General features: G+C 37.6%; 2 protein-coding genes across 2 annotated transcripts; one reads left to right on the forward strand and one right to left on the reverse strand.

The window, feature by feature from the left end:
• Positions 1-7,249: 7,249 nt before the first annotated feature.
• On the forward strand, positions 7,250-9,226 carry LOC103435844 (uncharacterized). Its single transcript, XM_008374265.4, has 4 exons — positions 7,250-7,694; positions 7,811-7,996; positions 8,239-8,343; positions 8,860-9,226. The coding sequence occupies exons 1-4, from the start codon at positions 7,394-7,396 to the stop codon at positions 8,907-8,909; spliced, it is 642 nt and encodes a 213-aa protein (XP_008372487.1). The 5' UTR covers positions 7,250-7,393; the 3' UTR covers positions 8,910-9,226.
• Positions 9,227-10,692: 1,466 nt separating this feature from the next.
• Positions 10,693-14,081, reverse strand: LOC103435981 (xyloglucan endotransglucosylase/hydrolase protein 2-like). Its single transcript, XM_029103653.2, has 4 exons — positions 13,891-14,081; positions 12,238-12,341; positions 11,914-12,110; positions 10,693-11,228 (listed from the first exon to the last, which is right to left on the reverse strand). The coding sequence occupies exons 1-4, from the start codon at positions 14,060-14,062 to the stop codon at positions 10,862-10,864; spliced, it is 840 nt and encodes a 279-aa protein (XP_028959486.2). The 5' UTR covers positions 14,063-14,081; the 3' UTR covers positions 10,693-10,861.
• Between the last annotated feature and the right edge of the window lie 2,567 nt (positions 14,082-16,648).

The raw sequence follows: 16,648 nt of genomic DNA on the forward strand, positions 1-16,648 counted from the left end.
GAGGATTCCAACTCTTTGGCTCGCTCATCTGGACTGTTTAATCATGAAAGACATTGCCTGAAGCACACTATGATAACATCCATGAATGAGTACAATTTTGAAGTTTATAAAATCTGATCAAATTTTGACTGGAGAATACTTTTCTCGTTGTTTCTAACTTGCTCCTAAAGTAGCAATGTAGAGAACAGAAGTTTACCAAATTCTCGAATCTAATTACTACCACAAATGTGAGAGAATGATATAGACCCAGTTTATCAAAGCCTATCGAACGGTAAGCCCTACTTCGACATGGATGTACCGAACATACTCTTATGCTTCGACTAAAACCTTTCAAACACGTCTGTCTCTCTCACCCACTTTAAGGTTTGTTGTTACAACATTTGGTATAATTTGTGACACGCCTCGATCTCGATGTCCCCCTGACATCGGGATCAAGGCGTGTCAGATTTGGTATCAGAGTATGGTTGTCCAAAGCATACTTAAGATATTCTGTTACTGTAGTAGTGTGTCGATTATGACGTCATTTGGATGTCACGACTTCCGAATTTGTTATCATTAGGCATAGCTATACAACCCTCATTCTGCATGAATAGTCACATCTTATTGACGAATAAGAAATTTTCGGGTCGGGATTGTGCCTTTCAGTGACGAAATGGATTGTTGGACGACTTTCAACATCGGATCGATACTCTGCAACATGCGTTCCTTAGGAATTACTGGCATAGTTGTATCTATATTTGAATTTGGAAGATCTGAACTGGTAATGTCACTCTACGACAAGCGTTCCCTAGGAATGGTGGGTAGAGTCACATTTATATGGAAATTACTCGAAACATTCGAAGTTCGTGTTGGAGACGAGTAAACACTAGTTGTTACGAAGTTTAGTAAGTGGTAGTCTGGTGGGATCAGATCTATGCTCTTGGACTCGTTCCCGTTGGGGAAATTCGTGTGGACCCTTAGAGCAATTCTCGGCGATTGTTTTATCGATAACCTTCTCGCTTACTTCAACCACGAAGTCAAGTTCCCTAAACATCGACAGTTAGCTATACGTCAAATTCTTCGAACATTGTTTTTGTTTAAAGTAGACACTTTTCTTGAGAATTTCTTTGGTAACAGACATTATTTTCATCAATTTCCAAAAAGGGTTACGACCGTTGGAAATTGAAAATCCTTACATGGTGTTGTGAAATACGAATTGTCTTTGGTCTTATCAAATCCTATCGGCAGTTCGTAACTATTCCATGTGCTTGGCCCTATCTCTTTTTTTCTAAGAAACCGGTCAACCTTATTGCGATGATGACGGCGAACGAAGTTTCTGACAACAGGGTATTGTCTCATCTAATCGTGGTTCTTACACATTTCAAAATATGTGGTGGTGTATTATTAAATGTTTGGCTGCACGCTGATGCAATAGGATTGAGTCATGTGTGTGCCTCTTGACGATTAGAATCGCACGATGTGAACCATTATATCCTTGACCTAGAACTGTTAATGACCTTCCTTATTGCAAAATCTGGAGACGTTTTCTTTACAGCGAGAAATGTTACATCATTTTTTACCAAAGAAGTTGTAATGTGTTTCACACAGAAATGGCTGAGTTTGAATTGGAAGCAATGAGATGGAAACCATCAGGCTTATCTCAATTTCTTTCTATTCATGTTCGGAGATGGGAAGAAATTCTCATTGGGGACCCATTAGGGACGCGAACGGAGGCGGGTGAGTGTCACCATAGAATTCCTGTACGAACCATCTTCTACACGTGGAGACTATGATGTCATTTTGATATTTGTTGATCAACTCACTTAGTGTATTATCTACCAGTCCACGAAGACTATACTTTTGACCACTTGGAAGAATTCTTCATTCTAGATTTCATTAGACTGACGTCTTGATTATCAGCGATTTCGACTGTGATCCCAGTTTCACCTCATGGTACTAGAAAGCATTTTAGTCAACTTTGGATTCGTGCTTACCCTACGACACTTCATATCTTTTCTAAAGAAGACATATTGTTCTAAAAGACCACTCATATCCAAAAGTCTTAGTCAGAACCATCATTCATTCAATCATCCATTATTACCCTATCGAGCGGATCATTACCATTAATGATTGAATATCCATGAGGTTATTGTTGTAACAAGTTGTGAATTTTGGAATGGGAAAAAGTTTGTGTTACTGTCTATCAGATTACTTTATACTACCACCGAGTCAAGTCCACACCCAACCATCTTAACTTGCCACCACAGAATCAATTTTTGTACTCACACGTGTTCTTACATCAAACTTATGGTTTCCAACCATTATCTTGTACCCTCGACTTGATGGACTTGATTTGACCCTTAAATTCTTGAATTTTCTTTTAGCCTTTTTGACATAGCCTTTTCGCTGAATCTGAGAGAAATTCTCAATGAATCAACTCACTTAGGCACTATGAATTACATTGTTTTGGTTCTCGGTGCATCATCACTTTTGTATCTCATCATGATGCGCGTTTCACTTATAAGTTTTGTGAAGTTTTTGTAAAGGTCTTGAGTACTAAGTTGTTTGTCATGTATCGCATTTTTATTTACAGGCTATTAGACAATCTTGAACGAACTATATAGATCTTGAAAGACGTGTTGCGTACTTTTGAATTGTGGTTTCTAAATGATTAGATTTTGAATCAATCTCTTTTGGAGTAGTTATGACGATAGTTTTTATTTTCAATTTGTGTATGGCACTATTCAATACTTGGTATGGTAGATTCTATTAGCAACACTAGTTGGACAATGGAGTCCTGCAAATTGGTGTTTGGATGTTTGATTTCTTTTCGTTATGGGAAACTGTGTACTTATGTTTTTGTCAACTTGTGTTTGGACAAGTTGGTATGTTTGCACCCTTAGGAAATTACTACTTGCTTAACGAGACAACAATGTGTTGTCGATATCGCGGGCGGCCGACTGTAATATCGATGACATATTCGTTGGGTTCGTTAAGCAAGTGGGCAGGTAGACCCGTCTATGATAGTGGTTACTGTTTAGTTATTGTTGGGGCTCGACCCAAAGACACACATCTGTTCTCAGAGTACGTGACGTTTCAAACGCTTAGGCGAGACCCACTTTCATTTTCGATTTTAATTTTCAATACAAGGATTTTAACTTACTTATTATAGTTATATTTTGTATTTTTGATGCTACAAATGTTCAATTGAATCTTTTCTAGTTTCAGTTTTAAGTTCAATACCAGTTTTCGACCTATATGTTAATACATATATATTTTGACGTTGTCGTATTTTACATACATACTTTTGACTTTACATTATTATGTATTTTCGACCGTGTATCTTTATAAAATATGCTTCTACTTTTACATTGATGGGGGAAGAAGGTATGAGCTTGGAGGCATGAAAGAGGATCATTGCAACCCGATCATGACGGTGTGGCATATTCTTTTTTATGCAACCGCCCTAACTTGATTTCTTCGCTACACATATATATTTTTTTCCTCTTCCTATCTTCGAGTTTTGTTTGGCAAGCTATTTCAAATTTCGGGATGAAAGTTTATTTAACGGGGGTAGATTGTGATAACCCGTCCTGATTAATTTTATAGGTTTTGGAACGAAGTGGTACTTTTGATATTTTTAGTGGGGTTGAAAGATGTTGTGATGGGAATTTTTTTTGGGCTTTAAATGGTGTGCCCAAGGAAGGCCCACCATTGATTTTTGTCCTCCGATCACCCTTATCCTTCGCCTGCCATGTGGCATTCTTCTTTTCTCTCTCACTCTCAGATCCCTCTCTCTCACAGCTCATTTTTTTCTCTTCCTCTCAAACTCCCCCGAGCCTTCTCCCTCGGACCTCTCACTCTCACTCTCTCTGACAAGCCTTTCGAACCACCACACACACTTCGCAGCTCCTGCAAACACCACGAACCACCACCATCCTCCAGCTTCTTTCCTGCATCTTTGAAACTCGATGAAGACGAAAGAATCATCGAGCTTCGGTATGATAGAGGACTCCGGCGTGATTCCTCAATTTTTCGATTAGGGTGAGCTTTGGAATACTTTAAACTTATCCATTTTTGTTCTTGGGGTTTAATTCTAACCTAGATTATGGGTTTTTGGAACAATAAGATAGCATAGAGATGCCTTGAAAGCTTTTCTAGTTTTCAGCGAGAACCTGGCGAATTTCGAGTCACTTTCCGACCAACTCCGACCACTACATGCCTTGGAATTGGTATGAATCGAATCCTTGTCTCCCTAGCTTCATTTTGGTATATAGCATGCTAGGGCTAGTTGTGAAATGGAGCTCGACAGCTCCCCGGCCGATTTTCGACTTTCTTCTTCTTTAGGTCCGGTGACCCACGAACCTAGGCCCAATTAAGTAACCCAGCCTAAACTTTGGGCCATGTGAACTCGACCCAAACCCATTGGCCCAATCCCTCTATCCACCAGCCTAGGCCCAAAACCCAAAACCCAAAACCATTAACCTATTACCTAGCCCAATTTACTAAACCAGGCCCAACCCAAGAACCGGGCCCAAGTCCTTAACCTATTAGTCCCAACCTAGAAACCCAAAACCCTAACCAGATCCAACCCAACTCGTTGACCCGACTCAAACCCACATTGACCGACCCGTTGACTGTTGACTTCCAATTAACACTAACCGTTAACCGGTCAATGTTGACATTTTGTTAACTTTTTTTCGGATTTCAGTCAGGACACCTTCTAGGCTAATTTCGACGTCCTAGATTCGTTTTTGACGTCTGTTTTCTGAAATGTAATAAATATGTTAGAGTTTTATTAATTGGACCATATATGTGCTTAAGTGCACTTATTGTGACATTTCCATCCATCCTTGTTTGCACGGATCTTCGCCAACGGTGTAAGGTGAGTGAACCCTTTCTAAATTGCACATTTTACTATTAGAAATGCATACATGAAAAGCATGATTTAATGGTTACGTTTTACAAAACGTTTATGAGTAAATTAGATTTTATTTTTTATGAGATATTCATGCTTTATCGACTTTACGTTCATTGTGGTATATATGATTGATGACTATATACCTACTTACGAATGTGGTTTTACCATATGACGTTTTAGCTACTAAGCTCCGATCTAATATATATTAGAAATTTAAGTTAATGTTTAATGTTTTTATGTACTTACTTAGCGGTTATTCATACGATCTGCCTATGGATGAATGATACTTATATGCCTTCGGGTGGGTGTTGTGGGAGCCTATGGGCAATTGATACTTGCTTTTGGGTGGGTGCTGTGGGTGCCTACGGACGATTGATATTTATATTGGCTACAGTCGGGCGTTGGTAAGAGCCTACGGACGAGAGATGTTTATATTGGCTACGGCCGGGCGTTGGTAGGAGCCTACGGGTAAGAGATATTTATATTGGCTACAGCCAGGCGTTGGTTGGTGCCTACGAGCGGAAGATATTTATATTGGCTACGGTTGAGCGTTTGGTTGGTGCCTACAGGCGACTGGCTACGGCCGGGCGTTTGGTTGGTGCCTACAGGCGATTGATATTTATATTGGCTTCGATCAGGTGATGTAAGGGCCTACGGGTCGAAAGATACTTATATTGGCTTCAACCGGGAGATGTAGTGCCTACGGGCAAATGGTACTGTTTACGGGCGAATGATCTGTCTACAGGCGCGTGATGTAGAACCTTCAGATGAATGAAGAAGTGTTCTATATGCCTTCGGGCGAATGAAATATTATATATATGTTTATACCTTATATATATACCACTACTAAACAACATATATGATATATGTTTTATGAAAGGTTTTATAACATGCTAGGGTTTTCGAAAAACCTACTACTTATTATGCTATATGAGTTTTCATAAATTTTGGGGGTTAGTACGTTAAAGATTAACTGTTTTATCACTACTTATATATCAACTTGGTCCACTCATGTTTTGTTTTGCGCCCTCTCAGGACTTAGAATTAAGGCGTACAATCCCCGCGTCAAGGCACTCCCGCATCGGCATCTTCGAGTCCTCTCGGTGTAGGACCCATCCTTTTGTTCATTCAATTTTTATATTATTTCCCTTCTAGTGTTTCGATTTAGTTGTATGCTCTGAACACGTTCCTCAATTGCATAAGCATTGTATTTTAAATTTATAAGTTTTATTTGTGTTCATTACTTCGTATGCATGTTAGTATGGCTTCGTCACCTTCGAGTGTCGGCCAGTACGTGCCTACCTAGGATATTTGGTGGAAATCGGGGTTGGGCGTGTCAATTAGAGCCTACCAAGTTGTGGCATCATGCCCAAAGCGTGATCCTTAGCACCTAAGACCTAAAACTTCAAAAATAAGGAATATTGTTCCCGAACCTAACTCTGCAAAATCTACTTTTCTTGTAATAAAAGAAATAATTGGTTAAGCACATGTTCGTGCCTTTACCAATGTCGTTGAGGAGTACCATTCTCGTACTCAATATGTGAGACTAATTTTGCTCCACCAAACATCATTGGAAGTGCAGAATTTTGACATGAATGGCCATGTTGACCAAATCCACCTTAGTTCGTGAACATTTTTCTATGTTTTTGGATTCAAGTTTGGTGTTTGTTTTAGCTATAGTTAATCTTATCGATATTGTCCTCGAATATGAGTTAATTGAATCATGTTTTTTTTAATACATGTGACCAAATTCAATTAAACATGTGATTAGGTATGAATGTGAGAAAGATAGTTGTCTGGATGAATGAGATACTACGCACACAAACTTTATACCTAAATCACACATCTGGCAATAATTTCAGGTCTATCCAACCTAATTAAGAGCATTGGCACACTTCTCGTTGTATGAATGGTACTAAATTACTATTTATGAGACCTTATATTCACCCCGTATCGGAAGAACGCCGTTGATTTTTAAGGATATTTGAGATAACGTTGATCATAAATGAAACCACAGATGGAAAATAGAATGGAATATATTTGCACCACCTCCAAAATACAAAGCCCGAAGCCATATTTTTTGGGCCAATGGGTTGCCTCCCAACTGGGATGTGCCACATGTGGCAGACCTAAAGTCTGGTGATTCGAGCAATTTACTTGCTTTGGAATAAATGCATAAAAAAATTAGCGTTTGCTTATTGTTTCCTTCAAGTAAACGAAATTGTTAGTAACATTCCAAAAATATTATTTAGCACTCCAAACTTTCTATAATTAGAAAGAAAATACACTTAAGCGGACTGTAGAAAGAAAATTTAGACCCCGACCCGCTCTAATAAAGAAAGAAACTTTAGATTTGCCAAAAAAAAAAAGAAACTTTAGACACTTCCGGAAACCTCCAACGCTGTGAGTAACTTCTAACACTTTCTCCGACTGACAAAACTCTCTAAGAACCAGAGAAAATAAGAAAGGGAAGCAACTAATTGTTAGAGAGAGATGTCAGAAAACAGAGTCAGGACGATAAAGCTGCGCTGCCCATCGGCTGCGAAAACGGCGTCATTCGCTGCACAGGAGGAGCAGAAGCTGGACCTGGGCTCCATAGCCAGAGCATTCGGGGTGGACCCACAAACGCTGAAGCTCAACGGACACTTCATCGGCAGAGGCTCCGACCTCATCGCTTCCTCGGTCACCTGGAAGTCCCTCCTCTCTTTCTTCTTCACCAAACGACTCCCCACGGGGGAAGACGACGCCAACCCCATCGTCGTCGACGGCAAGCTCTGTAGAGCTGGCACCAAGAGTGAGTAAATACTACTAAACCACTGCTTGTTTATGCGTTTTGGGCAAATGGGTCGGGTCGGATTCGATTGTTTCTTCTTTAGGATTGAAAAAGATTGAATCTTTTTGGTTTTGCAGGAGTTGGGTGTGACGTTGTTGATGATAGCAGAGGAAGAGAGGCAGAGTTGGAAGATGGGGAATTTTTGGGGATGAAGAGTAAAAAGATGAGGACGACTAGCAATGTTGGAATTTGCTCCAAGAGGAAGCAATTGTTGGAGGATGTGAAGTTGCTCAAAAAGTTGAAAATTAGTGAAACCAACCCAGGTATTTGTTAGCGATAGATAAGCACTTTGTAATCTGGATCAAGTTTTAATTTGTTTTCGGAAAGCTTGCGTATTGATACTCTGTTACTGCATATCATGACAGTTAACAATATTGACATTATTGAGATGATATCGATACAAAGAGAGAATATTTCCGAATTTTTTTGGAGTGGTTTTTGGTTCATCTTTATGTTATTTAACTGGCTTTGTTAACCATTCAACCAACTTGATGGATATTTTCAGATATTCAAGGAAGCAGTAATGGACTGTGCAAGAGCATCGCGAGCAACCACTTCAGTTGCAGTTATATGAGTGGGAGTATGAAGAGGATGACAGAAGATGAGGCAGGTGTGGCTTCTCCTTGCAAAAAAATTAGATGAGGTTCTCATGTTTGTTTGTTCTTAGTTTCCATCTATCTGGTGTCTCGTTCTCGTGCGCTACCCGTGATCATTCAGCCCAGTTGGGGTTCTTACTATAGTAGTAACCTATCTCATATTGGGGAGAATCCTCGATCACTCTAGAAATTTCACAAGCGAAGAAAACTCGTAGCGTAGAAAAGAAAGGACAAATTGTTTTGATTCGAGGCGGATCCCTTTTGTGTTCCCTATTTTCCTTTGTTATTCTGGGCCAGATACACTTGATATTACCTGTAAGCGTTTGATATTACTTGTAAATGATGAGAATATAATGCAAGAATAAGTCATATATTGGTTTCATTCACTCAGCCTAAAGTAAAAATAAAACGGATGCGAAAATCAAACATAAAATTCATACTCTAGGTTGAAACTTTCATTAGCCTTCAAATTGAGTTAAAAGATATCAAACATCTATAGACATGGTGGATGAAATATCTTATGAAACCAGGGTTACCACACTTGCTTCGGGGTTTCACGGTCTCTGCAGCGGTGGTGTAGATGTAAGCGATCACTGATTCTCCGGCCAAGCTTCATCAGGTTGGTACGGAAAACTGACTCAGAATGAAGATGTTACCATTCCAACTGCAAGCAAACATCAGAAGCTGTTAATTGAGTAACAAGCACAAAGACAGATTCCTGAGCACTAGATATTTCACTTTCTTTCTGCAAATGATCCAGTTGAGCAACTGGTCTCCAAGCTGAAGGTGACGTGGTAAGCACACATCTTCCACTGATCTTCCTCCTGAAAATTTGAATTCAAGGACCAGCTTGTATGTAATTTTGTTTCATGGGAATAAGTCGTAACAGTTCTCTAACTATCGGGTTCTACAACAACTATAAGTGTTTGCTGAAGAGAAATTCCTGAGCCTACCCCCTCTGATTCAAATTCACCAGCCCAAGCGCAAACGCTGTGAATGATAAAATTCTTTGTACATAGATGGTCTATCCGTTAATGCAGAAAGCCAGCTTTATCTCTACACAGGAGCTTGAACCAGAAAGTTAGCTTCTCGGTAAACAGCCTTGCGGGGCAATGTACCATACCTCAAACTGCCTGGCACCGGGCGATAGGTCCCCCCCCCCCCCCCCCCCAAACATTCAGGGCCAAAATATGTCGTAGACGATTCCAAGAAGTTGATTGATGCACAAAACCGAAAGAGCATGGGTTAAATTCTTCCAAGAGTCATCCACCTGTTAGTGAGAGAAATCAAAGACAGCCCACAACCCAACTCCAGAATGCTAGGCAAAGTTGCTTGCTATGGGATCAAACCCACTCTAGTGATCATATCCAGCAGCCTTGTGTGAAAGATAATTCCATTTCCTTAATGTGAGACTTCTGAACCTGTCCAACCAAGGCAGCTTGGGAAAAAAATAAACTAGTATTCATTTTCATTAGTAGGTACAGGGTTAAGTTCAATTCTCGCTAAAAGCGAATTTGAACCACATTATTGCTACCTTATTATGAGGGCTCACATTATCTTCCTTAGTGTAGATAATATTGTTTGTTAAAAACAAATCACACTAGTAAAAAAAGTTTTAGGTTCAATTCTCGCTAAAAGTGAATTTGAACCACATTATTACTAGCTCATTGTGAGATTAAGCCCACATCTTCTTTCTTAATGTAGATAATATTATTTGTTAAAAAATCAAATCATAAAAATAAATTGTTAATTGAGCATTGGACCCAAACGAGTAATTAGCTTACTAATGGGAATGAAGGGGTAGTACAATAGTACATGATGAGTTTTGCTCTCTTAAACATCAAAAGACAACAAAAAACGGTTGCGATTTAATCACTCTTGAAATATGATGTGCCGGAGTGCTATTAAACATTTCTTGTTTATTTTGATTTAGAGTAAATAGCATAAGTGGTTCTTTAACTTTAATTCAATTAGAACAATGATTCCTCAACTAAAAATTTATTACCATTGGTCCCTCAACTCACCAAAACATTCGACTATAGTCTCTTAACTAAAAATATATTACCATTGGTCCCTCAATTTTAATCCAATTGGAGAAATAGTCTCTCAATTTTAACTCAATTGGAGCAATGGTCAGTTAACTTTAATCCAATTGTAGCAATGGTTCTTCAATATAACTTATTTTGACAAAATTATGACGAAGTTGACGAGAATGACCATAGCTACATGTTTTGATAAGTTGTGGGACCCCAATTATAACAATGGTCATTCCAATATAACTCATTTTGACAAAATTCTAACAAAATTGACAAAAATGACCATAGCTAGACATTTTGATGAGTTAAGGGATCAATTGTAATGAATTTTTAGTTAAAAGATCATTACTCTAATTTAATTAAAGTTGAGAAACCATTAATACAATTTATTTTTTTATTTGTTATATCGATATATGTAAGAAAAACCTACTGTTATTAAACTGTGCCTATGGATCGTGGCCTTTGTCCCTTTTTCTAGGGGTGAAACTTCCTCAATCTATCCATTCAGATCGCACTCTGGTTTCCTTGGAAAACCAGCTGAACAGTAGTCATACACCAAAAATCTTCTAATATCCTCGTATTTTTGTCGTTCGTTGGAGTCAAGTTCCCAATGCTTCCTACTGTTCCACCAATATCTGTGCCCATAACAGTCTTTGATGGAGTTCTGTGGTGTGCAGCCGTTTACGTCAAATCCTTCATAGTGAGCTTTAAAAGGTGCATATCTCCAATCTATATCTGCATCACGAGTTGCCCACTCTGCGTTCCACAAGCTTGCTTGTATTTTCATTGGTTTTGATATGTAGGGAACTCCAAATTTTTTGTTGTTCTTGAAAATCCTAATTGGGAATTTGTCAACATAAAATCTACAAAACGTATAAAAGAGAATAAGTTAAATAAGTGAAATGTTAAGTTGTTAGACCGTGAATCAAATTACCCATTTTTAACAGTTTTGATTCATATATAGTAACTGTCTAATAATGTAAAAGACATATGATGACGGGAAAAACAATGTGGATGTGACTATTACACAATTTCATGGTGGTTGTAATGAATTTTTGTAGTCGTGATATTTTTTTTTTTATTACCAATAGTATTTTACACTATTCTACACAATATTTAATGATGGATCTAATGAATCTTTCTACTCGGGATGGTTTGTTTTATTATTATTATAAGTGGCATTCTACACTAATTTACAGTAAGGAAAGGAGGAGAGTTGAGACGTAATGAGTTAAATGAGAAAACTCAACCACCAAGACAATTCACCACTTGCATGTAGTTGTGATAATTAGTAGTGGGGTAAAAGAAAGAATAATGCTATAATAGAGATAGCATAAACATCGGGGTAACATAAACAATACTGCATGTGAAACCACATATATTAGACACAGCAAATATGCTAGTTTTCTGTGTCAAAACAGCATTACTCGAATAACTAGATCTGTGAATTAAAATCACGAATTTAGATTAGTTATGTGTAGTCTGACAAATGCAAATAACATTTGATGATTGCGAGGCTAGCTAAGACATGGAGGATGTGATTCTTACACAATTTGATGGTGGTTCCAAAGAATTTGGTAGTCATGATACTCAGTAGTGGGGTCAAACCAAAATGTCATGGTTTCCTCTCTACCGCCCTGACCATCTATAAAAACATTTGTCAGCAAGAATTTTTCCCCCCCTGGTTTGCTTCCCAAAAGCTCAAAGTCCAGCTCATCTTGATGAGGTTCATCGCCTGAAGTTAGCTGCATATACATATATATAATTATTAATGCACATTACCAATGAATATTTTGCCTCGATCGGCCATATTTTGGGACAATAATATTAATTCATGAAGAAAAAAAAGAGAATGGATGGAATAATATTCACATAAAAAGTTGTGCAAACATCAGCAGTATTCCAGGCTTCTGGTAATCTAATCCTCATGTGAAAGAACCCAGAACCATAGCTTAGCTTGGATATAAACCCTGCGCCTGAAATGTGCAATGTACTTAATAAATCAAATATTTATCTATTTAATTTAAGATAAATAAAGGAAAGAGAGAGATAAATAATTATCCTTATTTATGGTTACCCTCGATCTATAAAAGTCTTCAAGAGAGTAAAATCTCACATGTTCAACTTTGTTTTTCTTAATTTCTTGATTAAGGTGGGTATGATGGACCTACTACAGTAGTCAAGAATCAATCAAAATAACTGGCTTTGTGGTTTCTTTCTCATAACATGCAATTGATACTAAATGTTAAAGTTGACACAGTAAACACATAAAGTTAATTTATCAGTCTTAATTTACTTCATATTTAACCATACTTTGGTGAAGAAATGAAAAGAAATCAACAAAAACAGCTCATGAAAAGGAAACAAAAGTATTTGTTGGTGATTAATCATGCATGGGGAGAGATTTTCATTAGTCGAAGAAAATATGGAAATGATAATGAGAGATATATTATTGGCACTTTGTAATTAAGGTCATTATACACTTCTTCATTTATCCCTTGTGTTTTTAACAAAATTAGTTCCTGATGACTTTTTTTGCATTGCCAATAACGTCGCCCTTGATAATAATCCGAAGTAATTCCTTGAAATGCTGGAGTTCTATCTCTCTTGATTCAAAGAGGAAAAATGAGCATGATATATACCATTACCATGTGAGCGTTTATAGTTTATATCGAAAGCTAATGTCATGGCTGGTTACACTCTTGCAAGTATCCGAGCAACATGTAGAAGAAACGCACAGAAACGCATCAATAAAAACAGCCATTTTTAGAAGGGAAAAAAAAAACCGAAACTACTACTAATCAGTGTTTTCAAATTTTTATTTTTATTTTTGACAAACGATAGATAATCTACCTTAAATTATATGACTGTGGAAAGGAGAAAGAGTTTGAATCTGAGACACAATGGATTGAAGAGGAAAACCTTATCCACTACTTACATCAGCGTTTACACGTTTGGCAATGGATAGATAATCTACATTTAAATCACATAATGATGGTGAGGAGCATGGTCAAGGTATGTAACCCTAGCCTTTGCCCCAAGCCCATATATGTACTAGATTTATTAAACTCATGAGTTATGATATTTCCGTATTTTTAAAATAAGTTAGGAAAGAACAAAAAATTTCATATGCGCAACACAAACAAAAAATTTCATATGTGCACCTCGCAATTTTTTTTTTCTATCTTTATTTTTTCACTTAATTGTCAAAATTTTGTTTGGTATAGACAATTTTCACCGTTGAGTAAGTGTCAATTTTTTGGGTGTGACAGTCACACACCACTTGATGTTACTAACATATACTATGTCCTCAGTTTCACAGATTGTCATATTCCTCACATGTCATTAATCTATCTGAAAAATATAAATTGTGATCAAGAGATCAAAATTTATGCAAATTAATAACAGAGTTTGAATAATGAATGCATGAAAGAGATCATGGATCGTTAGCATCAAAATTTCAAACAGAGAGGACAAGAAGAGGATGAATAATTGAATATTTAAATTGTGATATATGATGATAACCCGAACTATTATCCAAGGAAAGCTCGACTTCTCTCCCTCGATACAAAGATTTGAAATGATCAAATCCCCAGTTGACTTCATAGTTCTCATCATAGAAAATATTGTCACGTGCAAGCATCCCACCAACAAGTTGGAGAATTAACACAAGGAAACCCAACACTGGAAAATCCATTTTAATCCAAAACCCCTAGTGCCCCTATAGTGGTGGTGGTGCAAGCTATAAAAGCATATATGTCTATTTTTATATGTGTGTGTGTCTCTCTCTCTGCGTGTGTGAGGTTTAAACGTCTTCCTGTAAAAAATCCAAATTAAAGAGAAGCAGAAAGTGTGTGAACCATCATTCTCTCTACCTTACAGCTGATCTGTTTCCCACACGCTATTGACTTCTCCGGATATTCTATCTCCATAACAAACTACATCTCGTATTAATTTATATATAATCAAAAGAGGCCATTCAAAAATTGTAAACGAGTAATATATGTTTATTAATTAGTTCATAAGTTTGTATATATACAAACGATACTAGAGGAGGAGGAAACAAACAAATAACATCGGGTGCACGAGTAAACGCTTTTAATTAATTAAGATGTTATATGCTTCTTGCAAATAAGTTATGTTATTTAGAAGCATCCTGTAATAAATGTAGGTCTCACATAAATTGGTATGTTCCACCTTCGTTGAAGAGTATCAATTTTGTGTATTGTTATTAATGTTGGAGAATAGAGTATCACAATGACAAAATACAATACAACTTATACATGGTATATTTCACCCTAGACCCTACAATCACCGAGGTCTGTTATAATAAACCCTACATCTGACCATTTACATATACACATCATCAATATTTTTCCTGGTGTGCTCCTCTCCCTTCAATGGAAATTCACCATGTGTGGAAGAATCTCCAAATCTAATCAGTACGTTAAAATGATGAACAAAAACCCTGTAACCTTCGTCAAGAGGTTCTGTGCAGCGATTACAGATGTAATCCTTCTTCTTCCCCAATAATGAACAAATTATCTTTGGCTTATAGGATGTGAAGATTCCTCAAACCATAAGCCAATTTCCATCTCTTGTTAAGCCAAAAACAAGGCAAAGATTGGTAGTGAATCTCGTGATGGAGGAGAAATTAATGTAGAAAATGTTAAAAGGGATATTTTCAGTGATTAAACTTAATTGACAGTACACAAGAATATATATAGCCACAAAGGCTCATTACATCAGTACCCTTATCTTCTACACCTAATTACACAAATACCACAATTAACTATTTACTGTTGTAACTAACTTGTGACTGGTTTAGCTTTCTCAATACACCCCCTCAAGTTGAGCTTGGGATCAACTGAGGAAGCTTGGATTTAAGATGCTGAAATCGACTTTTGGAAAAAGATTTTGTGTGAATGTTAGCTAACTGATCCTGACTGCAAACAAAGTTAACCTTGATGAGATTAGCCAAGACCAACTCTCGAATATAATGATAATCGATCTCCACATGTTTGGTTCTGGCATGGAATACCGGATTAAAAGCAAGGGAGATTGCTGAAATATTGTCACACCAGAGGGTAGGAACCTAAGAGAGAGGGAAACCAATGTCACGGAAGATTTTGCATATCCAAGTCAGTTCGGCGGTAGTGTGTGCAAGAGAACGGTATTCTGCTTCCGTTGATGATCGTGTCACAATAGCTTGTTTCTTGGCACTCCAACTGATTAGGTTGGATCCCAAAAAGACATTGTAACAACTAATGGAACGTCTATAAAAAAGACAGCCAGCCCAGTTTGCATCTGAGAACGCGTTAAGATTAGTTGCACCATTTTTGAACCATAGTCCTTCAAACACAGTACCCTTGAGATAACGAAGAACTCGTTTTGCAGCTTGCATGTGTTGGTCTCGAGGAGCATGCATGAACTGACAGATTTGATTCACAGTAAAAGAAATATCGAGACGCGTTCATGTCAAATATTGTAAACCACCTGCAATAGATCGATACTCAGTTGGATTGGACAAAAGAGGACCAGTGTGATCCAATTTATTAGAGCCAAGTGGAGTGCAGCAAGGCTTTGCACCATCCATATTGGTTTTTCTGAGAAGATCTAGTAAATACTTGGTTTGATGAAGGAAGAGACATGTGGATGATCATTGAACCTCTAATCCCAGGAAGTAGTGCAATGGACCCAAATCTTTGACTGGAAAAATAGCACTGAGTTTTTGAATAAATAGATTGCATAAGGAAGAGTCAGGTCCAGTGACTAATATGTCATCGACATATACAATGACCATGACAGGAGTTGTACTGTGAAGAACAAATAAGGAAGCATCTGAGGAAGATTGCTTAAAACTAAGCTGAATAAGAGCTTGAAACAGTTTGTCAAACCAAGCTCAAGGTGCTTGTTTGAGACCATAAAGGGATTTCCGTAATTTGCAGACATGATGTGGCATACTGAGATCAGTGAAACCTAGAGGCTGCTGCATGTATACATCTTCCTTTAAATCACCATGAAGAAAGGCATTACTTATGTCTAATTGATTTAAAAACCAATTGAACTGCACAACAAGTGACAAAATGACTCTAATTGTGACTGGTTTAGCCACAGGACTGAAGGTTTCTTGAAAATCAATTCCTTCTTCCTGATGATACCCTTTTGCAACCAGACGAGCTTTAAATCTCTCGATAGTACCATCAGGTTTCTTCTTTATTCGGAAAACCCACTTGCAACCAACAACATTGTAGGAGGAAGATGGAGGAACAAGTGTCCAAGT

This window comes from Malus domestica, chromosome 05, assembly GCF_042453785.1.
Source record: "Malus domestica chromosome 05, GDT2T_hap1".
NCBI lineage: Eukaryota > Viridiplantae > Streptophyta > Magnoliopsida > Rosales > Rosaceae > Malus > Malus domestica.